The 25,578-nt window shown below is 46.3% G+C and overlaps 1 protein-coding gene and 1 pseudogene across 1 annotated transcript; both read left to right on the top strand.

Moving 5' to 3' along the window:
* The first annotated feature begins 49 nt into the window (after positions 1–49).
* TSNAXIP1 (translin associated factor X interacting protein 1) lies at positions 50–25,145 on the top strand. The gene is made up of 16 exons (XM_066637981.1): positions 50–219; positions 1,173–1,275; positions 7,080–7,183; positions 8,308–8,431; positions 9,850–9,943; positions 10,956–11,152; positions 16,877–17,012; positions 17,108–17,280; positions 17,875–18,034; positions 19,693–19,823; positions 20,049–20,177; positions 21,327–21,488; positions 22,557–22,666; positions 23,122–23,245; positions 23,676–23,782; positions 24,893–25,145. The coding sequence occupies exons 1-16, from the start codon at positions 50–52 to the stop codon at positions 25,143–25,145; spliced, it is 2,277 nt and encodes a 758-aa protein (XP_066494078.1).
* On the top strand, positions 18,338–18,449 carry LOC136660960 (5S ribosomal RNA; annotated as a pseudogene).
* Positions 25,146–25,578: the final 433 nt, after the last annotated feature.

The raw sequence follows: 25,578 nt of genomic DNA, 5'->3' as shown, positions 1-25,578 counted from the left end.
ACTATTGTGTCAGCAGGACCGGAGCGGGCCCCGTTGCCCCGGCCGGCCAATGGGAGGCGGGCTCGGCCACAATGGCGGCCCCGGTGGGCGACGGGAAAACGAGTCCCTCCTCCGCCGCCGAGGCGCTCAGCACAATGGGACGGTGAACTACCGATCCCGGGAAGCATCGCGCGCGGGAGGGACACGCCTGCTGGCTCCGCCGCAGAGCATGCCGGGAGAGTGAGTTCATTCTGACACCCCTGTGTGCGCATGGATAGTCGGGGTCAGGGCACCTCTGAGCCTGGAAAGGGGCTTGGCCCTTGCAAGCCCCGGGGGTCAGGCTCCTTCCCCGGCTCGGGGACCACGCGTGCAGTCCTGTACAAGCTGCTGCAGCCCTAGCCACATTTTCCTGGGAGTAAGCCCCACTGACTAACATAGCACTTACTTCTGAGCAGATATGCATAGGCTTGGACTCTGAGGCTGCAATGCTAGCCACACTTTCCTGGGAGTAAGCCCCACTGACTATCATGGCTGCAATCCTAGCCACCCTGTTCTGGCTGTTAACCAGTAGGTCAAAAAGAGGGTAGGCGGACAATAGTCCAATCCTATGCATGTCTGCTCAGAAGTAAGTCCCATTAGAGTCAATTGGGCTTTCTTCCGGGAAAGTGTGGATAGGACTGTAGCCTCAGAGCTCAATCCTGTGCATGTCTACTCAGAGGTCTATTAGAGTCAATGGGCTTACTCCCAGGAAAGCGTGGATGGGACTGGGCTGCAAATCTCGTTGCTTCTCCCCTGGGGCTGCTGCCCCGGGCTATCATGCCTGCTGCACCAGCTGCAAAAGAAACAGCGCCTGGGGTGCCAGGATCGAGTCCCCCGAACGCCGCAGCTGCGCAGGGGCAGTGCAGAAACAGTCTTCTGGCCTCTCCTGTGCAGGCTCGTCCTGTGGCAGTCCCTGGAACAGCTCAGAGCACCGCAGCCTCTTCCCCTGTGCAGCCTGCGCAGAGCACAACGCTTTGAAAGCAGGCACCCCCAAACCAGGAATGCATCAGCCCCCCCCCCCCCAATGAATTGGTCTGGGCTCAAGTTACCCCCCTGCCAGGACAACCAGCATTGAAGAGCTGCCCCACTGCGAAGCAGGCGTTCCTCTGCGCGCACCTCGGAAGCCTCCAGAGGGCGCTGCGGTGCCTGTCTAGACTGCAGGCGGCGCCTGTTGCCATGGCGACGGAGTGTAAACAGTTCTTCCCTGTGCTGCTCCCCTACCTGGGCTGCGATGGAGAGCGCCTCGACCACCTGCGGGTGAGCCCCTTCCAGAGGCTGCCAGGAGAGCTGCTTGACCCTGATCTTGTGCAAGTGGGCTGCTGTGGCTGTTTAGGAAAGGGCTCTGCGCATGCTTTGCTGTGGCTGTTTAGGAAAGCTCTCTGCACATGCTTTCAATCTACGCATGCTTTGCTGTGCCTGTTTAGGAAAGCTCTGCACATGCTTTGCTGTGGCTGTTTAGGAAAGCTCTCTGCACATGCTTTCACTCTACGCATGCTTTGCTGTGGCTGTTTAGGAAAGCTCTGCACATGCTTTGCTGTGGCTGTTTAGGAAAGCTCTCTGCACATGCTTTCACTCTACGCATGCTTTGCTGTGCCTGTTTAGGAAAGCTCTCTGCACATGCTTTCACTCTGCTCATGCTTTGCTGTGGCTGTTTAGGAAAGCTCTGCACATGCTTTGCTGTGGCTGTTTAGGAAAGCTCTCTGCACATGCTTTCACTCTACGCATGCTTTGCTGTGGCTGTTTAGGAAAGCTCTGCACATGCTTTGCTGTGGCTGTTTAGGAAAGCTCTCTGCACATGCTTTCACTCTACACATGCTTTGCTGTGCCTGTTTAGGAAAGCTCTCTGCACATGCTTTCACTCTGCTCATGCTTTGCTGTGGCTGTTTAGGAAAGCTCTCTGCACATGCTTTCACTCTGCTCATGCTTTGCTGTGGCTGTTTAGGAAAGCTCCCTGCACATGCTTTCACTCTGCTCATGCTTTGTTGTGCCTGTTTAGGAAAGCGCTCTGCATATGCTTTCACTCTGCTCATGCTTTGTTGTGCCTGTTTAGGAAAGTGCTCTGCACATGCTTTCACTCTGCTCATGCTTTGCTGTGGCTGTTTAGGAAAACTCTGCACATGCTTTCACTCTGCTCATGCTTTGCTGTGCCTGTTTAGGAAAGCGCTCTGCACATGCTTTCACTCTGCTCATGCTTTGCTGTGGCTGTTTAGGAAAGCTCTGCACATGCTTTGCTGTGGCTGTTTAGGAAAGCTCTCTGCACATGCTTTCACTCTGCTCATGCTTTGCTGTGGCTGTTTAGGAAAGCTCTGCACATGCTTTCACTCTGCTCATGCTTTGCTGTGCCTGTTTAGGAAAGCTCTGCACATGCTTTGCTGTGGCTGTTTAAGAAAGCTCTCTGCACATGCTTTCACTCTGCTCATGCTTTGCTGTGCCTGTTTAGGAAAGCTCTGCACATGCTTTCACTCTGCTTATGCTTTGCTGTGGCTGTTTAGGAAAGCTCTCTGCACATGCTTTCACTCTACACATGCTTTGCTGTGCCTGTTTAGGAAAGCTCTGCACATGCTTTGCTGTGGCTGTTTAGGAAAGCTCTCTGCACATGCTTTCACTCTACGCATGCTTTGCTGTGGCTGTTTAGGAAAGCTCTGCACATGCTTTGCTGTGGCTGTTTAGGAAAGCTCTCTGCACATGCTTTCACTCTACGCATGCTTTGCTGTGCCTGTTTAGGAAAGCTCTCTGCACATGCTTTCACTCTGCTCATGCTTTGCTGTGGCTGTTTAGGAAAGCTCTGCACATGCTTTGCTGTTGCTGTTTAGGAAAGCTCCCTGCACATGCTTTCACTCTGCTCATGCTTTGCTGTGCCTGTTTAGGAAAGCTCTGCACATGCTTTCACTCTGCTCATGCTTTGTTGTTCCTGTTTAGGAAAGTGCTCTGCACATGCTTTCACTCTGCTCATGCTTTGCTGTGGCTGTTTAGGAAAACTCTGCACATGCTTTCACTCTGCTCATGCTTTGCTGTGGCTGTTTAGGAAAGCGCTCTGCACATGCTTTCACTCTGCTCATGCTTTGCTGTGGCTGTTTAGGAAAGCTCTGCACATGCTTTCACTCTGCTCATGCTTTGCTGTGGCTGTTTAGGAAAGCGCTCTGCACATGCTTTCACTCTGCTCATGCTTTGCTGTGCCTGTTTAGGAAAGCGCTCTGCACATGCTTTCACTCTGCTCATGCTTTGCTGTGGCTGTTTAGGAAAGCTCTGCACATGCTTTCACTCTGCTCATGCTTTGCTGTGCCTATTTAGGAAAGCGCTCTGCACATCCTTTCACTCTGCTCATGCTTTGCTGTGCCTGTTTAGGAAAGCTCTCTGCACATGCTTTCACTCTGTGCATGCTTTGCTGTGGCTGTTTAGGAAAGCACTCTGCACATGCTTTCACTCTACGCATGCTTTGCTGTGGCTGTTTAGGAATGCGCTCTGCACATGCTTTCACTCTGCTCATGCTTTGCTGTGGCTGTTTAGAAAAGCTCTCTGCACACCGGGAATGGCTCTGAAGGGGGGGGCTGCTTGTATGCCACGGTGAGGCTCCCTGCAAAACTCTGTGCTTTGCACCCCCTCTAGTTATGCCACTGAAGGCATTCCCAAGAAACAACTAGACCTGGGGGCTGCCAAATGTTCAGCGGGTAGGACCACATCATAGTCTGGCTCTTATGGTGGGCTGGAAAGAGTCAGTGACAGAAAATTACACTAACATTTTGTGCACAGATCTGAAGAATTTTCACAACCGGAAAATATTGGCAAATATTTGCAAAACAGCTGTCTGTGCTCTCTCTTTCTCTCTCAGCAAGAGCAACCCAGCCTAGTAGTGGCTTCATCCAACAAGAGGGGCATGTAGGGTGGGGGGCCTGTGGGCTATAGCCTGGCAACCTCCTGAACATAGTGCAGGGACTTTAATAGGCAGGACTTTAGCAATGCCTGGTGGTCCTATAACAATGTTTTGCTTTTTATTCTAGGGGAAGCAATTGGGACCTGGAGAGAAGGTATTACAAAAAGGAGAAAAAAAATCAAATTAATCAGAAGGGTGTGTGTCACAGTAAGGAGAGTTACATTATGAGCAACATAATGTAGTTATGTATTATGTAGTCATAATAAGGAGCATTTGCTCCTGTAACTGAGTGGAGGCATTTATTTCATTCAACTCTTGCCCTTCAAGCTGCTTGGAACAACATATATGGGGCTCCCAGATGATGTGTTATGCAGCAAAGGTCCAGTGCCCAAATCTGCCTTCAGAGATAAGCATACATGGCTTCTCAAGACTTCTGAGCAACTGGGATGCAGTTATAATTACCAAGAACGTATAGCACAATTAGCATGAACTTAGAATAAGTATTCATGCAATAGTCTCTCTCTCTCTCTCTCTCTCTCTCTCTCTCTCTCTCTCTCTCTCTCTCTCTCTCGGGGAGTTAGAATTCTGTGCTCAAAAATATCTGCACTTAATATATACATTCTCAGAAAACCTGGAAGAAATTCTACATATGGATCTCATATCCCAGTTACTGACAGCAGCCAGCATTGAAATAGCAGCGTCCTGGAAAGGTCCTGATCCAAGCTGTGCACACCCTCTGATGGCTGCTTTCTTGGAGAGAAGCTATCATTAGCACCCATACCAGCTTCTCTCCCAGGGAAAATAGCAGCTGGAGGGGCCCCTGATTGGGATCATGTTTGGGTCAAGGGGTTAAATGCTCCTGCCCCATGCTGTGATCTTGGTCCCCTTGCAGCTGCTACTTAGGAAACACAGACACCGAATGCTCAAGGGCCAAGAAGTTGCTTAATGGAACACCCAGAATTTAATGTGGGTTGCAGATATTTTTAAACTTTCAGGATGTTAAAAATGTCCTCAGGGAGGATGAATGGCAGAAGCCATGGGGGGGTATCCTTTGTCACCAGGTAGTGTCAGGCAGGCCCTGGCACTGAGAAACTCTTTATCAACTGTTTTGCATTTCCGTCCTCTTGCCATTTTCCAGGGTGTCGTTCTGGAAATCCCGGAAGAGCTTAACTGACCCAAAACGTGTATTTTCTCAGAAGAAATCATCTCAGAAGAAACTGAAGTCTCTGGTGTGCAGACTGGTTCTGACAACAGGATGCTTGCACCTTACTGGGCACAGTGCTTTCTGATCTTAGCAGCCTGCCTATGGTGGGGCTGGGGTTCCCACCTCATACCCCGCTACTCCTTCAGTTGGTCCCCACCCAGCCAAGGGAGGAGGTCTGGAGGAAAAGTCCCTCAAAGGTTACAAGTCATGATGGGGATACCTCCTAGTTCTAGAAACAGGCTATCTCAGAATGCCAGGTGCAAGGGAGTAGCAACGGGATGCAGGTGTCTTGTGTGCTTCCTGAGGCATCTGGCAAGCCAGTATGAGATACAGGAAGCTGGACTAGATGGGCCTTTGGCCTGATCCAGCGAGGCTGTTCTTATGTTCCCCTTCAATGGCAAAGCTCAAAGGGCAAAGTATAGGGAACTTTCTGTATCCCATGGTTACAGCACCTGAAAGAGGGGAAATCCCTCTCCCCATAATGTTGCAGGCTCCCCAAGAGGAAAGGGGATTGAATCACCCTAGTCCTCCTCCTCTATGCATGGCAGCTTTCCTGAGCCTCCATTTACCAAGGACATCATGCAACTCCCCGCTCACCTCCTTCCTAAGGATTTGTCTTGCATGCCTCCCCACTCTCAGCTGTGCCCAGCTCCCTACCATTCCTGCCCCCTATTTATTTTGCAAGCAGAGAAAAATAGGAATAAGAGCTCTCCCTACTTGCAAGTTGACCAGGTTTGCTTCTTGAGTCCTGCTGCAACTCTTTGGTGGCCTGAGGGGGGGCAGGCCGTGCTTCACCATTGGCCAAGCTGAAAGGAAGTGGTCCCAGACCAGTTCCGTCAACCTGACTGTCACTCCTTCTTGTAGTTATCATCCACAGAGGCTGCAGGGATGTAGGCAAGAGAGATCATGGCTGGCTGAAGAGCTCCCTGGGTCTGAAGAGACCCCTTTCCAGTCAGTGCATCAGCCACCTTTGTCCCTGTCACTTCTATTCCGTCTCCTCCTCCCACTGCCTCAATTCAAGAAGAAAAGGGGAAATAGAGTGGAAGAGAAAATGAGGAGGACAGGAGAGAGTGATGGGCTAGAGCAGGGGTTTCCAAACCCTGGCCCGGGGGCCAGATGCAGCCCACGGTGAGCCTCTATCAGGCCCGTGGCCAGCCTCTTGTCCCCTGAAAGCCCCTGGCCCACTTTGCTGAACATGACTAGAACTATGCTCTGGTTGCATCTGGAGGGTGTTCTAAGGGCCAGAGAGGTTGAATGCATGAGTCCATTCATTCATTTATTAACACATCTAAGTTCCATCTCTAATTTATTTATATAAATTTATGTTTAAATTTTTTTCCGTCCCTCAAAACCGTGCCAGACATTTGATGCGGCCCTCTGGCCAATAAGTTTGGAGACCCCTGGGCTAGAGTGTCTGCAATCAGGGCCAATCTGGAAGCCCCCAATACTACTGGCAGAAGTGGCACAAGTTGACCAAGAGACTCTTGCCACAGCTGTGCCCAGCACCTGCATCTGCGCACAGGGATGTTGCCCAAAGTCTCCTGTGTCACAGTGGGACCTCAAGAGGATGATCCCATGAATGGTGGGAAGGCCAAGAAGAGCTCCCACTGTCTGCTACCTGTCACCACCTTGGGGAGGCACAGGGGCCTAATGAGGCACATAGTGGGGGTCAGGACAGAGTTTTGCCCGAAAGGCACCAGCAACCTGGCACCAGCACTAGGTGGATGGGATGCAAACAACCATTTAAAAAATAAACTGAATTTGGAGATTTAATGTCCAGCATGGTGACCCAGCACACACAGGCTGGCTCCTTTGCACATTTGTCTCTTCTCCGCAGGCCATGGTGTGCTGCATTTGGAGAACCAAATGAGCAAGCACATTGCGAGGCCTGCGGAGCAGACTGGTGGTTCAAACGACGCAAGCTAGTAACACAAGCTGCAGAGAGATGGAACAAAAAACATTGCTTCTCGCTTTTGATTTTCTCAGGGTGGCTGTAGCAGTCAGTTGTCGGCGTGGCCTGCGTACGCATCGGGACAGGCGATTCTGAAGAACCGGAAACCCTGTTCTGTGCCTGAAGGGCAGAGGTACGTGTGTGGGTGCGACATTGGAAACCAGCACATTAAAGCAAAGTCTTCTGGGCCAGACAAAGAGGCCTTGCTCTCTACCGCGCGGGGAGAATATGGTATTATTTCTGCTCCAGCGTTCAGCTGGGCCTGTGGTGATTGGGTGTATGTTACAGATTTTGCTCCAGTAGAAAATCATAGAGCTGCAGTTTCCTAATGATGGGTGGTAATTTACTGCATTAAAACCAGGTTCTTAAGTCTTCTACAAAGGCTGTTAGAAATGACAGCCTTCTGCCATCATTCAAAAGGAAGGCTCACTTCTCTCCAAACTGTTTCTGCTAACCCATGTATTTAACAGGTGCACCGTCACTGGTCTATCTCTGGGTGTGACTTGAGGTGCTGACAATGACTTTTAAAGCCATACGTGACAAAAAAAAACTGGGGTAACTGAAGGACCCCCCACCATTTTAGGCATTCTGCTCCTTGAGTTCATCTGGAAGCGCACTCTTGTGCATGCCACCATTGGCTGAAACTCATTTGGTGATGACACAGGGAAGGGTATTTTCCATAGTGGTGTTGCAGTTTTAGAATTCCCTCCCCTTGAATGGAGATTGGTCCACTTCCTATAAGTAGAACTGTTTGTTTCTGGTGAGTAAGACAGAAATACAGCTTAACAGCCCAATCCTATCCACACTTTCCTGGGAGTAAGCCCCATTGACTCTAATAGGACTTACTTCTGAGTAGACATGCATAGGATTGGACTGTAAGCCATTTCTGCCCAATGTTGCATATACAAAACAGGGATCAAATGTGCAAAATTTGGTGGGCTGATCAAAAATGGGTTAACAGCACAATTTTATGCATATCTGCTTAGTAGTAAGCCCCACTGAAGTCAGCCGGGATGGATCTGATGGTGAGGGAGAGAGACAGCTTACATGGCATGTTGAGGTGCCCTGCAAAACTTAGTGCTGTGCTCCTCCATAGCTACACTACTGACTGTAGTATTTTTTTTTACATATTGTTAGCTTCTTTGAGCACTTCTTTTAAAGGGAAAAAGTGGGGCTTAAATGCTTTATATACATGCATGCATTAAATTAAATGCTCTTTCTGGGCTGCATGGTAGAATCTCGTTTTCTGTCTTTCAGCAGCAGCAAAGATGACCTTGGTGTTTCCATTGCAAAGCCACGCTATCTTGAAAAGCTGGAATCATACCTGCGACAAGAGTTGCAGGCTCTGGATCTTACTAAGGGGAAAGTCCAGGAGCTAAGACTCCAGGTCTGAGCAACTGACAAAGGGCCCTAGCGGTTGTAAACCTCGGGTGAGAAGTGGGCAGGATCGGCCTATCTGTCGGGCGATGGCTGCATGCATCAGTCTGTGGATAGAATGCAATGTGTCTACTGCGGCTTCTCCTCTTCCCTAGATTCAGAAAGGAAGAGGGGAATGGAGTGGAGGAGGAAGTGTGGAAGAGAGAATGGTGGGCTAGAGCACCTCCAACACTCAGGCCCACTACTCTCCCTGCCTCAACTCTTCTTCTTCTGTTCCATTCTGCTCTTCCTTTTTGAATCCAGGGAATAGTTGCAGGAGTGGAGGTTGGGGCTGGCACACCACAGGCTGAGGGGGATGACATTTGGTAACACAAAGCACCAAGCAAGGGGTGGGAAATCTTTGTCCCTGAAAGTGGGGCACTATTGTTTAGTGATTTTCAATATTTTTCGTCTCTCGGCACACTGACAAGGTACTAGAATTGTCGAGGCACACAATCAGTTTTTTGACAATTGACAAGGCACACCATGCTGTTGGTGGGGAGCTCACATCCCCATTGGCCCTACTAACAAATGACCCTCCCTCAAACTCTTGCAGCACACCTGCAGACCATTTGCGGCATACCAGTGTGCCATGGCACAGTGGTTGAAAATGGCTGGTTTAAGCCCACTAAGATCCTCCTTAAAGGGAAAGAGGGAGAAACGGAAGCCAGCTATGGCCAGTGCTGAAAGTAGAAGAGTTTACTCCGTTCTGCTTGTTTATTTCTAAAAAATGGGAGCAAGTGATTTTGATGAATGTAAGACAAGCCCTGGTGAATCAGGTCAAATGCCCATCTAGTCCAGCATCCTGTTTCACAAAGTGACCCACCAGCTGCATCCGGAAAGCCCACAATACAAATGAAATCTGCCTGCTGTAGCTCTAAAATATAGCTCAGTTAACAGTAACAGTAACTGATGAGCTTTTGTGGTCTAGTGGTTGGACTAGAAATGAACCTGACCAGATGACCTTAAGCCAGTTGCTTTCAGTCTAACCTACCCTTCAGCATTGTTGTGAGGGGAAAATGGGGTGGGAAGAGAAACTTGTATTTTGCCCTGAGCTTCTTGCAGGGAGGGTGGGACAGAAATGTAAAAATGACAAAAGAAATTTGTTTTGAAGAACAGAATAACCTGTTCTGTTTTCTTAACTCTGAAGGATCCCATTCTGGGCTGTTGTAGAGATTAACAATAAGAATTACTAGTGACTTCAAATATCGTGCAAGCAACCCGATGGTAGCAGTAGTAAGATACTCATCCTTTTTGAAAAATGAACTATATCATGCTTTGGCCGCAATGGGTGTCTGATTACCAAAACCAGATGTAGCTCCTGTAGAGATGCCACAATGAGCAAGAGTTGCCGGTACTACTGGATTTATTCTCTCTTTCTCTCATTAGCCTTATAGAGAAGTATTTGAGTTCTTCATAGAGGAGTTCAGAACCTACAAGCCTTTGCTGGCTTCTATCAAGAATGAGTATGAACAGACTATCGGTAAGGGAGCCTTGATGCTGTCCTCCCACATATCACAGTAACTCTGAACAAGCATCTTTGCACAATGTGGAGGATCAGAGGACAAGCAGGAGACATAAACTTTCACAGTAAAAAGGCTGTAGGGCATGGTGTGATGGCATTTAATGCAGTCGCCTTGCTGTCACGAAGTGAGTCTGGTCAGTAACTGGATGGGAGACCTGGATGGGACAGAGATGCAATAATAATTAATAAATGAACACTTCATTAATTCCCAGCTAATGAGGATGACAAGTTTTAGATAATCAAACAGTGTTTTAAACCCATCAGGCTGAAGCAGATCCTAAATGCTTTATAGTAGACTCTAAATAAGGAAGGTGGACAGCTAGAAAAGTACTGATCCATTGCATTTATGAATCCAAGCAGAAAGGTTCTTTGTCCACATTGGACAGTACCCTATCCGCCCTGTTTTCTTGGTCAAAGACAGTAATAGTGGGAATTCTTACAGCGCAATTCTAACTTGCGCTGAACAGGCTGGCCAGCAGACAGGCCTGTATCCAGTGCAATTTCAGGCTGGCTTGGTTTGACCCAAGGCAAGGGGAAATAATTCCCATTATCCCAGGTAGAGCTGCAGCGGCCCCAATGAGTCAACTTGGATCTGCACCACCTGAAGAGGTGGCGCAAATCAAAGCAGTTCGGAGCTGTCCTAGACTGCCCAGGAACGGGGATAGTGCCAGATCCTGGCCCCACCTCCCGTTTCCTGCCTGCTTGCCCATGGGCCTACCTGCCACCCGCCCTACCCCTGCCCCAAAACGCCTCCTCTCCGCATCCTCCCTGCCTCCTCCCCACCTCCAACAGTCCCCTGTGCCAGCCTGGAAAGGCTGGCACAAACTTACAGAGCCTGGGGTCTATGTGAGAGCAGCCTGAAATGAAGGCATTCTCAAAACCTAACATACTCATAAGCTGAAAAGGGCATTCATTCTGGTATTGTCCCTAAGGTCCTCAGTAACTGGGAACTTGCTTTTGCTTCCTCTAGCATACCTGCAGAATAAGGTCCACTCCCTGGAGGCAGTGAATGCTGTTCTGGTCACAGCCTCCGATCAATGCACGCGGCAGGTCCTAGAGTACCAGGAGCAAGAGAAAGATGAAATTGTGAGGATGAAGAAAGACAGACTCCACTTGCTAAAGCTGATTGACCAAATGAAGGAAGAGAAATGCTCTCTAGAGACCCAGGTAAGGCAGGTCTCTCCCTACCCAAGGCTTAAGCAGCTAGATCTAGAGAGCCACTGGGTCCAGCATTTGAACCAATATGGTTGTTGTCCCTCGGTTAAGCTAAGGCAATGATTTTCAACCGGTGTGCCATGGCACATTGGTGTGCCACAGAAGGTTCCCAGGTGTGCTGTGGGTGTTTGAAACACAGTGGTTGGAAATTGCTGAAAAACTCATCCGGGTTTTTCAAAACTCGACTCTCTTAAGTAATTAGCCAGTAGAGCCAGTGGGGGAAGAGGGACGGATGATTAGTTACTAGAGACAGTTGCCCTAGAAACAGAGCCACAGAACCTGGACAAGCCTTCCTGAAGTCAGAAGTGACATCACAAGAGGCAAAGACCATAGTGTGGCATGAGAAGAAAAACATTGAAAATCACTGGGCTAAGGCCTTGCATTTCCTCAGAATCTCCCCTGAATATACAAAGCCACCTCTTATAGAAGCAGATCAGGCGTCTGTCTAGGTCAGTGCTGTCAACATTAATGGGCAGCCAGTCTCCAGCATTTCAGAGAAGGTTCATTTCCTGCTGTACCTGGAGATACCAGGGATTGAACCTGTGGTCTTCTGTAAATGAAGCACGTGCTGTCCCACTCAGTCACAGCCCTGCCTGGTGCAACCTCTCTGGGCTACAATGTGTTGGCAGGATGGAGAGAGAGGTAATAGTGGCCAGGCTGAAGCTTTTCATCAAACTATGGAACTGTGTTATTCGTCAATAATGAAGTAGTGCTGCAATTAATCACACAATAATGAATAAAATTAATTAAAATAGAAAAAGCTAGTAAAAATCAGTGAAGACTAGATGATTGAGGTTGTTTACAGAGAGATTTGAGCAGATTTTTTTGGGTGAATCATCCAGAGATTGGCCTTGCTGCCCTGGCAATCTTTGACACTTGTGATATTGTCAAAGGATGATGTAAACGTAAAGTCCTCTAACCTATATTAAATGACTTTCATTAGTGAGGGGATCCTATCCCCTCAGTCATTTCTCCTTCCCCAAGAAGAGCAGTGAACCAAACATATTTGGAAGGAAAGCAGGCTTCATAACTTGTATCCTGATTTCGACAGATTCTGGTGAGGATGTTATGAGAACATGGTGGGCGTTTTGTGAGGTCTAGATCCTTTAAGTCAGCAATTTTCAACCTTTTTCATCTCATGACCCAGTAAGAAGGCACTATAATTGTCAAGGCACACCATCAGTTTTTTTGACAATTGACAAGGCACATCACACTGCAGGTGAGGGCCTCACAACCTCCAATTACCCTACTAATATATGACCCTCCCCCAAACACACCTGCAGACCATTTGTGGCACACCAGTAGGCCATGCACAGTGGTTGAAAATTGCTGTTCTAAGGATTATGAGGATCTTGCTACTGGTGCCATTTTCTTATATCACGAAGACCTTGAAATGATCTCTCTGGTCCCTAATAGGGTTACTTGCTGCTTTTGCTCATGTTTGTGTCTGAGTCTTGATTATGCCTTTCACGAAATGGCTGAAGATTGATTCATGCTTCCTAGCAAGTGGGCTGAAGATGAGTGCTGTACTAAATTAGGCTGACTCAGCCCAGAATGAATTTTTGACCCAACTTCTCTTGCAGAGGATGAACAGGCTGTTTTCTCTCCCATTTGGTTTTATGTTTGCTCTAGAATTTGCATCTTGCCCTCCAAGCAAAGCATCCTAGCCCAGCTAACAACATTAGAACAATCATGAATAAAACCATATAAAAACACTCATAATAAGAACAAGTTACAATAAAAGCAGAATCACCTGCATCCAACAACAACCAATAAATCACAGTAGTGTGCATTAAAAGACCATTGCTAATAAAAGACCATTGCTTTTTTCATCTGGTGACAAAATGAGTACAAGGTGAGCCGCAGGTAGTCCTCTTTTGGAAGGGCTTTCCACAAACAGGGCAGCACCATAGAAATGGGTTTCTCATGTGTCAGATGGAGTAGGGTCCTGGAGCAGGTCTCTGGTCCCAAACTTAATTACCAGGCAGGTTGGCATGGAGGAAGACATTGTCCAATGTGTGCATCAAGGAAATGATGGCAGAATATAGCAGAAGGATTGCAAGGACTGACTAATACTACTAATAATCATACAGGTATTTCTATACTGCATTTGGAAGTGTTGGGAGAGTTAGAACAGACAAAAGAAAATATTTCTTTACTCAGCATGTGGTTGGTCTGTGGAACTCCTTGCCACAGGATGTGGTGATGGCGTCTGGCCTGGACGCCTTTAAAAGGGGATTGGACAAGTTTCTGGAGGATAAATCCATTATGGGTTACAAGCCATGATGTGCATGTACAACCTCCTGATTTTAGAAATGGGCTATGTCAGAATGCCAGATGCAAGGGAGGGCACCAGGATGAGGTCTCTTGTTATCAGGTGTGCTCCCTGGGGCATTTGGTGAGCCACTGTGAGATACAGGAAGCTGGACTAGATGGGCCTATGCCTGATCCAGTGGGGCTGTTCTTATTTTCTTATTTCTTGGTCGTCAGATTTTTCCTCAGACTTTAATTCAACGCAGTTTACATAGGCAGACTGTTCTAAATCCCCGTAGGGATTTTTACAATTGAAGAAAGGTTCTGTCTTTCAAGAACCGCACAACATTTCAGATGGATCTTTTCTGATCTGGTATCACATTCTGGCCTCCAGTTGCCTCCCACGCAGGGCTGACAAGCAGCTCCTTCGCCTCTCACTTGAAGGGCAGCCAAGACGCTTCTTCACTCACACCATAGAGCAGGTGGAATAACTCAGCTCGGCTTGTCAGCTGCTTCAAAGTCTCGCAGGTGCCAGTGGCCGCAAACTGGTGACCTTCGGATGTTATCTTCAGGCAAACGGAGGCTCTACCCTCTAGACCAGACCTCCTGCCCAGACTAGCCCTGTAACATTCAGCTGCTTGTTTTCTTACCATATTGTCTTGTGCTTGCCCCACCTGCAACCTCCAAGGAGTGAGAGGTTCCAAGGGTCGTGCTGACTGGATGTTGGCTTCTTTGGAGAGGGGCAATACTGGAGGCTTATAGCATCTTGTTAATATTTGCTTTATTTACAAAAATATGCAGGTTGAGCACATAGATGGATAGCAGAGCACGCCTTACAAGGCTAAGGAGTTGCACCAGTTCTCCAGAAAGGCATTTCCATGCCCTCAAGGTGCTCTAGCTTAGGCCCTCTCAGCATCCATTCTATTTCTGTTGTCTGCCTCTGGCTTACTTAAGTGAGCTCTCTGTCTGCCTCACCCAGACTCTTCTAGAAAGCTGCTTCTTTTATTATGAGAGCTTTACTAACTTCATTCTCAGGAGCACACACTGGACAGCACTGCACTACACATGATCATTTTGTTGCAAGGCCAAAGGGCCACTCAGATAAGCAACTCAGTACATAGGATGAAGGTTCACAGGCTTTTATTAAATTGTATACAATTGGCCCCTGCTAATTGGGCAAGAGGCACTTTTTCAAGTGGGTGCTCCTCTTTTTAACAGGGGGAGAGTAACTGGCCCACCTCACCCCAGCACTGTCTTTTCTAGTGGCTGTCTGCTGGTGTTCTTTTTGCATCTTTTTAGATTGTGAGCCCTTTTGGGACAGGAAGCCATTAGTTGTTTGATTTTTCCCTGTAAACCGCTTTGTGAACTTTTAGTTGAAAAGCGGTATATAAATACTGTTAATAATAATAATAGGTCCACGGGACTCAGGTCTCAAAGCATGGACCAAGATTGACCATTGGGTTTTATCTTTTATACTTTACAATCCTTTGCTTGAAAATTCAGGCTTTTCATTCGCTGAAGTTTTGACATCATAAATTGGGGCACAATTTTTAATAGGACAGAGATAAAATACATTTACATACAAGTTGGAGGATAGGTGGGCAACGAGTAAGCAAAACCATTGATTGGCTCTCATTTACATACAGGTGGGGTTTCATTGCAAAACTTTGCCAAAATTACACAATTTTCAACAATTTCTAAAACCAGTAGGGTTCACTGTCACACTAATTTTATTCAGAACTGACCCTTACTCACATTTGTTAATCTAATTATGAACTTCTTTGAAAAACAAGGTTTTATACCATCTTTATTAGAGAGAACATACAAACACTTAAATATGAGTGCATAGGCCCTAATTTGATAGAACTCTTAACCCATGTATTGATTGTTATTCTTTAAACTCTTTTAATTAAATGGTTTTGCTGAACTATGTATCTGCATCCTCTCTGGGTTTAGCATATTTTCTAAGGGTTCTTTACTAACCTGTGTGAACCAATCTTTTAAACTTCCTTTAACACTCTTTTCTATATATTTCTATGACTTATTTAAGAACTAAAATAAAGTTTTGTGACTTTCCTACATTCTAATATTGTACTCTGCACATAAGGCTCTCTTGGCAGCTTCCTGCTCTTAACTTTCAAACACATTTCATGAACCTACTACTTACATCATATTAACTTTCTCTCCCTTCATAACACTAAACTGCTTCTCTTCTCTGTACCTGCTTATTAAACTCTTTCTTCTGTTCTCATCAAATACTATGGGGCTTTCTGCTAACTTTTGTTAGCAAAGTCCTTTTTGAACTTGCCTCTTCTCCATGTTTTAATCCTGTATGTGACCTGTCAGCTTTGGACACCTTTAAGAGATGTATTCTTTTGAGGTATGTATAGTGGTGTATTTTAATACAAAACAAACTAAACTTTTATTGTAGAAAAGGGTTCCTTTTAAGAAATCCTTTTCTCATTTACCTTTAACCCAGTTTCAGCTCCCTCTGTCAGTTGCAGCCCGGACACAGGCTTTTCTTGGATATTTTGCCTTATCTGCTTTCTAACTGATTTCTGCAGGTGTTTGTATGTTTGTCAGTTAGAAAATCCTATTTTAACCTGCCAACAAATAACTCTGTCCTTGTAATGTTGCAAAGCAGCATCTCTTGGTACCACTTTCTGCAAGAGTGTTATCCTTGAGAGGCAACTTCTCACATTCTATAGTCTGTGAGCTGTTTCTTATGAGACAGACTTTGATTTTAGCTGGAAATAGCTTTTCACCTTTTATTTATTTCTATGATGTTATTGAACATTCTATCAGTTAAAACTCACTTCTAATGCTACAATATCTTTGTATATATGTTGGTTATACCTTAGATTAAAATATTTATATTGGTTTTCTCTCTTTTGAAACTTTGAAGAATAAACAAGTGTCTTCTCACACCTGGCATGGAAACCTGTACGTCTGCCAAAATTGTCTTCTATTTTTGTTGCCTGTCTTGCTCAGAAATGTATTACTTCTGTGAGGCTGGCAACTCTTATCTCTATGAGACTGACTTTAAAATAGAATAACTTTAAAACTTTAAAAGTTTAAAATAACTTTTTCTGTGCTTTAATAATCAGGCAGTTGGCAATTTGGTTTTCCCCTGCTATTTAAGCATTTTTATTTTTAGAAATCAGACATCTCTCTTTTATTGTGAATCCTCAGCACTCTTGTTCATACTCTACTCTACCGGGCTATCCAGGACCAGGTTCAAAGGTCACCTTGTGTCAATTTCAGAAGGGATCGCCTCCTTTCTGTTCCCATCAAAGGTATCTGCTGGTGCAGCTGTAGGAAAGCCACTCTATTGACTTCCACGGCTGAGGCTGCAGCCACTAACAACATGAGCTTGTTGTGGATGGTGGCAACTCATGGCCTCTTCTCCCTTATGTTGAACAGGTGTCTATGATGCGGAAGACAGTGGCAGCAGAATACCTCCGCTATCTGAATGAGTCTGATGCACGCAAGCTCCTGCTCATAGATCTCAATGAAATGTATCGTCTGAAGGAGGAAATGAAAGTGATTAAGGTCCCAGGTAAAAAATGCAGGTGGAGGAGGATGAGATCACAGGTTGAGTTGGAAGCTTCACCTCTGGTAGCATGTGCCTGACCCATTTTTCTTTTTTTTAAGATGAAGGGAAGGGAGAAGACTCAGTGAAGTTGACGCTTGCGTTAAAGATGGCACGGCAGGACCTCACCAAAGCCCAAGTGGAGCTGAACACCTTGAAAGCAAACTATGGAGATGTGGTGCCCAGGAGAGAGTTTGAACTGCAGGAACAGAAATACCAGGAGTTGTCTGAGAAGGTACTCAGATAGCTGCTCCTTCCTGCCATTTACCAGGATGGTGGATTTGTGTGGTGAATCCACAGCCATGTGAAATGTATCTAGCCAGGCCAACCATGGGCTGAAGACTGAAAGGGGTCGCTTCAGGTGGCATGCTGGGGAAGGCAGTAAACTGATGAGGAGTGCCTTACATCCCCCTCCCCATCTGCCCAGATGCTTCGCCCTGATCCTTTCCTTGCTGAGAGCAAATGAAAGAAGGACTGGGGTTGCGGCAACCCACCTGTTCATTTACAGTGATGGTAGCAAGCGATCAAAGAAAGATTTCTTCTTTCTGCTCCCATCATGATCTGCTTAGGCCATGCGTTTGAGGATGCACTGGGGGGAACCATACATGCAAGGAGAGCATAGCTCAGCGCAGTGCTTTCCCCCCCCCCCAGCTGGCCAGGCATGCAGGCAAAAGGAGAAGGCAGAGTGCATGTCCGCTGATGTACACTAGCGTATGCACACTAAAAGGGATGGGTGGAAAAGGGGCAGAAAGTTAGGGCATTGGTTCAATTTGAGCCAGGCCTGTGCCTAACCCTTAGTTTATCCCTGTCCTTTGGCTTTGCCTTTCAGATGACAACTCTTCAGAAAAACTTTGATGATCTCATGGAAGAACATGACACAATGCTGGAAATCCATAAACAGGTTTCAGAAGAGCGAGACCAGTACTATAATGACTTTCTCAACGTCCAGCGCACCTCCACCCCTCGCCCTGACTGGTCAAAATGTGCAGGTACCTGTTCAGCTCACTGTAGAAATTGGGCAGCAATGCAGAGTCAATGAGTGGAAGCTCAGTCTCTCTGCTCATAATGTATTATTCAGATGGATGCAGGACTGTAGCTAGAGGGGGGGTGCAAAGCACTAAGTTTTGCAGGCGCCTGAACATGCAGTGCAAGCGGCCCCTCAAGCGGCATTTGCCTCCGTTTTGCTCCCACCGCCCAGAATGGCTCCAAAGGGTAACGGAGGGGCTGCTTGCACCACACGTTCAGGCGCCTGCAAACTTAGTGCTTTGCACCCCCTCTAGCTACACCACTGAACAGATGCAGCATCCCTGCACATGCCCGATCTCGTCTGATCTTGGAAGCTAAGCAGGGTCAGGCCTGGTTAGTACTTGGATGGGAGACCGCCTGGGAATACCAGGTTCTGTAGGCTTAAACCATAGTCTTTCGAGACGGAAGGTTGCCAACCTTAATTGATTTTTACAGAAATGAGTACTTGAGTATTTGCAGAATTTGCAACTTTAAGGCAAGACATGGGACTAGGGAGAGATGGGTTAGCAGAAGTTGGTATCCTGAACATAAAAGTATAGGCCGTCACATAGGGCACAAAGCCAGCATGTTCTGAGGGCACAATCCTATCCAATTTTCCAGCACGGATGCAGCTGCAATGCAACCCTGAGGTAAGGCAACAAACATTCCCTTACCTTGAGGAGGTCTCTTGGACTGCCCTGCCCACTGCAAGATGCAGTGCACACCCCATTGGCATGGCTGTATTAGTACTAGAACATTGGATAGGATTGGGCCCTGAATTGGCATTTTGCAAACTTTTGTCCATCACAGCATGCATTTAGACTGCAGAATCTGAATACATTTAGGACCCACTGAAATCAAGATAACATACATTCTAGGATTGATGGACTTCTTAGATTCTGCTCAGGAGGCAAGAAGATGGTGTTTGTATGTGTGTAGACCAGGCCGAAATAGTGGCAACAACTACAGGTTGAGACTAATTATTTGCGTGGGTTCAGTTCCAAGCACTCAAAATGGCAAAAAATGGATGGCAAAAAACGCACTATAGAAAATCAATTTAAAAAACAAAGTTTCTTTGCTCCAGTGATTGAAGAACAGCCTTGCTGACCTTTTGACTCTAAGATAAGAGTCATTAAGAAGACAATCCATCAATCAGTCATCCTCCAAGCGCTTCACTCAGCCCCTCCCTTCACCAATGCAAAGTGATCACCTTTCTTTCAAGTGCTCAGGGGGAAGGGAGGGGTCTGCTGGAGAAAGAAGGATTGATGGATTGTCAGCCAGCTGCCCTCTTTCTCTGTCCTTAAGGAGGCTATTGTTAAAAGGATTGTTCAGTTTTTTAAACTGATTTTAAAGGGATGCATGTTCCCCTTCTCCAGGGATCAGCACATTCTTCCTCATTTGCAGGGGCCATTTGCAGGGGTGTTGAGTCAAATTCCTGTATAAAAAATCTGTGTATAAATAGGCTGGACCTGTATTATGTAAAATGCTGTTGTTTGTGTGTGTGTGCGTGTGTGCGCAGATCAGGCTGAAATAGTGGTAACTACTATTATGTAAAATGCTCACTCTAGTCACTTAGAGGGGGCCCCATCATGCTGCAATTGTTTCGCCTTATATAAAACTTTGCATCTTGCTGCCTTTGCAGAGATGTTTCCTGGTGGGGCTACGCGCTGGAACTCTTTGGCAGAGGGCAAAACTAGTGACCAGCTGGTCGATGTACTTCTGGAAGATCTTGGTGCATCATTGCTAAGAGAGAGGGACACCTTTGTGGCACTGGTATGGCTGAGCTGCCTGTTGCACCCAGAGGGGCTTTTGTTTTGATGTCCGTCCGTTCCCCCCTCCTCCCATCTCCCATCCCCCTGAGTTCTTGCAGATAGAGAGACAAGAAAAGTCAAGGGGGCTGGCAAGGTTTAAACAACCTGCTCCTGGTGGTGACTCTGGATTGGGTTTTGATTTAGCCATTTGACTTGATTCAGGCTCTGATACTCTTTTTCTCCACAGGGGAGAAATGAGAAGGTGCCCGTGTACTTGCGGTGTGATGGTCTGGTTAGAAACAAGAAGCTGTCCATAAAGGAGGTTGTGGCCATTCTGAGGGAGATCTGGAGAGACAAAATTGCATCTGATGCGCAGGTCTCTGGTCCAGCTTTCCCTTCTCTGATGCATGATGGTCCAAAGCAAGTGAAAGGATCTAAGCGCCCTGCTATTATTGTTCACTGATCCTTCAAACCAAGCTGCTCCCTCTGCAACGTTCACAGTCAAAGAGAGGCACACGCAAAGCAAGCACATCTAGATACTCTCTTCTTTCTAACCACTATATCCTGTCCTGTCTGTAAAAACTGTAGCAGTGGACTAAAGTATTTGCTCTTTGTTGTGTACAGGAGCCCCTGAGCTGGCCAAGCTAAGTTGTCCATTGGCTGAGAATATGTCCCTTTCTCTCTGACCTTATACTGAGGGAACAGCAACCATAAGAGGAACTTAAAAGCATAAGAAGAGCCCTGCTGGATCAGGCAAAGAGCCCATCTAGCCCAACTGTGCATCTCACAGTGGTTTACCAGATGCTGAGGGAGCACTCTAGGCAACAAGCTACTTGTATCCTGTCGCCACTCCCTTGCATCTTGCATTCAGAGGCAGGCAACTGCTAAAACCCAGATGCTGCATTTAGTCATCATGATTTGTAACCTGTGGTGGATCTTTCCTCCATAAATCTGTCCAGTCCTCTTTTTAAGACATCGAGGCCATATGCCCATCACAACATCCTGTGGCAAGGAGTTCCTCTGATTCATTACACTGCAGGAAGCTTTATTCTTGCATGTACTGTATATTCTACCTTGAGGTGGTGGCACATATGTGTGGTGGCACATATTGCACTACACGGCCTTCCCTTTTGTCCTCATAAGAAGCCTGTGAGGTAGGTTAGACTGAGTGAGAGTGACGGGGCCAAGGTCACTCACTGTGAGCCATAAAAGAATGATAAGTCTTGCATTTCCTGCTTGGTCCATTCCTTGTGAATTTAGGGATGCTCTTCCAGAAGGGAGTGAAAGCTTCTTGCTTTGGTAAGTTTAGGGACTGACTCTGTGATTGGTCTGGGTTTAGGTTTCTGCTCAGTGAATGTCAAAACAGCCACCCAAGCCTAGTTGTGCAACTGCTTTCACCAGAGACTCAAACCTTACTGTCACCATGAGGGTGAAGAACTGAGAGCCAGTGTGATGTTAGCTATAGGTAAATAAGCTGACTTGCAACAGCTAAGCCCTGTTCTTGCATTGGCTGCCTCTTTTGCAGAAAGGAAGGAGATCCAGCCTTTCAGAGTTCTTCCTCAACTTCTTCCAGAAAAAGTATGGTGAAGCGCTTGCTTTTGACTGGACTTACAGTGTCTACGAAAGTATCAAGCTCTATCGGTCCAATGAAGCCATGTCCTTGTTCCATCACATCCTGACTGGAAAGGTGATTGCTTGGTCACGTTACTCTTTGTATTCTGTTTCTCAGACATACAAAAAACAAGGTATGGGGTAGGGGGTGGCATTTCTGCAAGGTGATGCTCAAGAAGAGTCTGGGATGGGCTATGAGAAAGTCCCCTTCCACTCCCTTTGCTTCTCTTGCTTGTGTGCTGGTGGTATAAATGCAACACTAAAAAGTGTCATCTTAACCATTTCTGCTGGTCAAGGAGCTGTTGATCTCCTTGCCCACTGTAGGAGGAGTCAGGATGTGGGATATTCTGTACCTGCTCCAAATACTATGGGCCTGTGAAAGGAAAGATGAGATGACTGAACAGATGAGATTTAGGGTGCAATCCTAAGCCCTTATGTCAGTGCTTTCCAGCACTGGCATAGCAGTGCCAATGGGATGTGTGCTGTATCCTGCAGTTGGGTGTCACTCACAGCGGCCTCGTCAAAGTAAGGGAATATTGGTTCCCTTACCTTGGAGCTGCATTGCCCTTATATCAGTGCTGGAAAGCACTGACATAAGGGGTTAGGATTGCGCCCTTAATGGTAGAGAAATGCCTCATGTGCCTGTAGTTATTTTACTGTAAATGGGCAGAGGCACATTTTCAAGTGGGGGCTCTTATATTTAGAGATATTTATATTTCTTATATTTAGCAACTGTTCCTATTCACCCCAGCAGAGCATCCCTCCCAGTGACTGGTTGCTCTTTTCTGTCTTTTTTAGACTGTGAGCCTCTTTGAGAGAGGGAACTCTCTTCTCACACCATCTACTAAGTAAACTGCTGTAGGAACATTTATGTTGACAAGTGCACCTCAACATTCTTAATATTAAATAAGTACATGTAACAAATAATTGGATAGTCTCCCATTTACCCATCCCCTTGTCCCTTCCTCCATTTCTCTTTCGAGATTGTAAGCCCCTTGGGGCAGAGACCTGTTCTCTTTTGCTCTGTAAATCATCTTGTATGTAAATACTGTAGCACCATGTAAACTACTGCTAATCATCCTCATTGAAGCAGACAATGAACAGGCAATGCTTTAATAAAACTCTGCTGCCTTCTTTTGCACAGCTGGATGAAGGAATATACCACAGCCACCTCCAGCAACTTTCTACTTTGCTAAAGGAGCTTTCTGCTGTTGACACTGCAAATACTGGCGAGCTTACAGCTGAACAGTTCACGTAAGAGCTCGGGGGGGGGGCAGAAAATCAGCTACACTGATTACAACAACAGAGCAAAGAAAGAGGACTGTACAAGACATACATGCTTAATTTTAATAAACTTTTTGTCTGCACTGCTGCTCTGACATTTTGTAGTATTCAGAATATTTTGGGAAGCGGAGGGGCCTTCCACACAAAGGCCCTGTACAGTTCCTGAGGCACTGCACTTCTGTGTAAGCTAGAAGCAGGTTAATAGGCCTGGTTCCGCATATCATTTAGCACAGCAGTTTACCATTCCAATCCAGCAGAGCCCAGACCCACAGCAAAGACAATGGCAAGCAGTGCCTTACTCAGCTAGCCTTGGCAATCCCAAGCCAAAAAAAAAAAAAAAGTCTGACCATTTACTACCTTTACATTTGTTAACACATATGGCACATGGACAGATGAACTGAAGTGTTTCTTTGCTCCTTCTGCAGTCTTGGCCTGAGGACAGCTTTCCCTGCAAAAAACAACGAACAGATTCAGGAGCTGGTAGATGCAGCAGGGTTCAAACCCGACAACCCCGAGGATGTCCTCATGTACAAGCTGTTATTCTTAGAGGTAGGTATTGGTGACAGTTTTGGGCCTTACTGCACCATGAAAAAATATGGCTAAGGGGCTTATGTGGATATGATCAAGGCTTTTAAAGATTATACATGTTGCCAACAACATGTTGGGGAAAGACATTCCTTCCCATAACACAAAGTCAAGAGTCATCCTCTGAAGTTTATAGACAGTAGATTCAAAAAGGCGAAAAGAATTACTTCTTGTAGCTTGTGGAATCCACTGCTCCAAGACATGGTGATGGCCAGTGGTTTGGATGGTTTTAAGACCAGAGACAGATAGATGGTTTATCAAGAGCAGCAAGCCATGATTGCAGCATACCTCTGCAAGGCAGATGCCCAGGGGAAAAACACCATAGGCTCCATGCATCTGTGTCAAAGAGCATGTCCAACAGATCTGGTCCTAAAAGGCTTGTATGTTATTGCAGGATGAGGAGGGAAAGACGGAACCCTTCGTTAAGAAACTTAGAACTCAGTTTGTGAATGATAAACAGTTATATCTGTACGAGCTCTGCCATGCCTTGGGAAACTTGATGTGAGTATCAGAACTTTGAAGAGAAGGGACTCCGGTTATGTTTATGTGTCTTTCTCTCTTGAGAAGTAAAAATACTTTCAGCTGCTTATATTCAGAACCCATTTAAGAAAAATGGAGGGCAGAGGAGGATGGTGTAGTAGTTCTGGAATTGGACTTAGACCTGGAAGAGCTACGTTCAAATACCCACTCAGCCATGAAGCCAGTCATGTACCTGTGAGGACAAAATGAGTGAAGGAACCACCTATATCACCCTGAGCCCCTTGGGGAAGGGTGGTGTGAAAAACAAATAAAAAGCCCTGGGCTGTAATAGAGCTCCTTGGAGCAGAAATTTTAAATCTCAACTCACAGCCTGACATCAAGGGATCATGGTACTACTATCCCTGCCATTTTGTTTTGAGGCTCAAGCCTGCACATTTGGAATGGAGCTAAAGGTTCTAGATGAGAAACTCTGTTGCAGACTTTGGAAGGATTGCTTTGGTCAAGCCTCCCCCCCCCCCATTTTAAATTTTCTGCCTGCTCTTCCCTGCCATGGCATCCTTGCTGCTCTGCCTGCTTCACCTTGCTTTTCCTCTCCCTCTAACTTTTAAAACGTAGCACAAGCTTTTGCTATGTCACTCTGTTCTTCCTCTCCTTTCAGCTGGCCTGGGGGGAAAGGGTAGAATGACACTGTAGTAGTGTGCACTCGTGGGCCACCACTGGGAGAGAAAGGACAAGAACTATGGCTACGTCCTTGTCTGTTGATCTCAACCACTGAGCTCTTGAAGTTCGGTGTTGCAGGTTGGGGTTTGAGGTGGGCCTCAACTGTTGCCCAGTGAAAGACATTTGCCTTAGAGGAAGGGTAGGATGAAACTGTAATGAATACAAGCTTTAGACTTGCAGTTTTATTTCATCTCTCATGCTCACTGCTATGCATGCAGGCCAGGTTGATGTAGGCTTAAATAACTGGGCATCCTGTTGAGGAGGACAAGTGATCAGAGATAAATGGAAGCAAAATAGACTGAAGACAGACAAGGCAGTCCTGCTCTGGAGTACAGTCCAACAGGAGAGATGTTTTTACAAATCAACATGCTTTGGCATTTTACTGACTGCTTGTTGCCACTTTATACACAGGGATGTGAGACCGGATGACCTGCGGGCAGCTTTCTGCATAGTTGACCCTACTATAAACGAGTATTTCTTGGATAGTTACATCTGTGAAATCTTTGGAGTTACTAAAGAGCAACTAGATCCTGCTGTGTCCCTGCCTGTGGACATAGTGATGCAAAGGCTTAAGACTGCAGACATCAGGCGACATGGACCTGCTGTTCCAGCAGAGTCAAAAAATCCATCATTGGAAGAAACAGACATAACAGCTAATATCTAAACTGACCCCTACCCTCATTCTTCTTCCCTTCTCCTTTTAAGAGATACTGAAGTCGTTAATTTTATGGAGCATTCATTCACAACGGTATTGCCTTGCAAGCGCTCAGGTGATGATTAGCCAGACAGCCATAAAGTTTTTCTGCTGCAACTGTGCTCCAACCTCCCTTTCTAGCCTCAGAAGTAAATAAAGAACATTGTAGAACAACCAGTGTCTAACATAAGTCTCTTTAGACTATTTAAGACTGCTCCAGTAACTGCCTTGGGAGTGACCTTTCCCTGCTCCACACCCTTCAGTTCAGGTTTTTTTTCCCCACATGGTCATTTTTAAGGAACAAACTACACACCTTTTGGTAAGAATTTTGTACTTGGATAATTAAGATACACTAGTGAAATCTGAAGAAAGGGAGTTTCACTGCCTATTGTCTCACCTCTGT

This window comes from Tiliqua scincoides, chromosome 9, assembly GCF_035046505.1.
Source record: "Tiliqua scincoides isolate rTilSci1 chromosome 9, rTilSci1.hap2, whole genome shotgun sequence".
NCBI lineage: Eukaryota > Metazoa > Chordata > Lepidosauria > Squamata > Scincidae > Tiliqua > Tiliqua scincoides.
The sequence above is the reverse complement of the archived record's forward strand: the minus strand, read 5'-3'. Positions and strand labels throughout refer to the sequence as shown.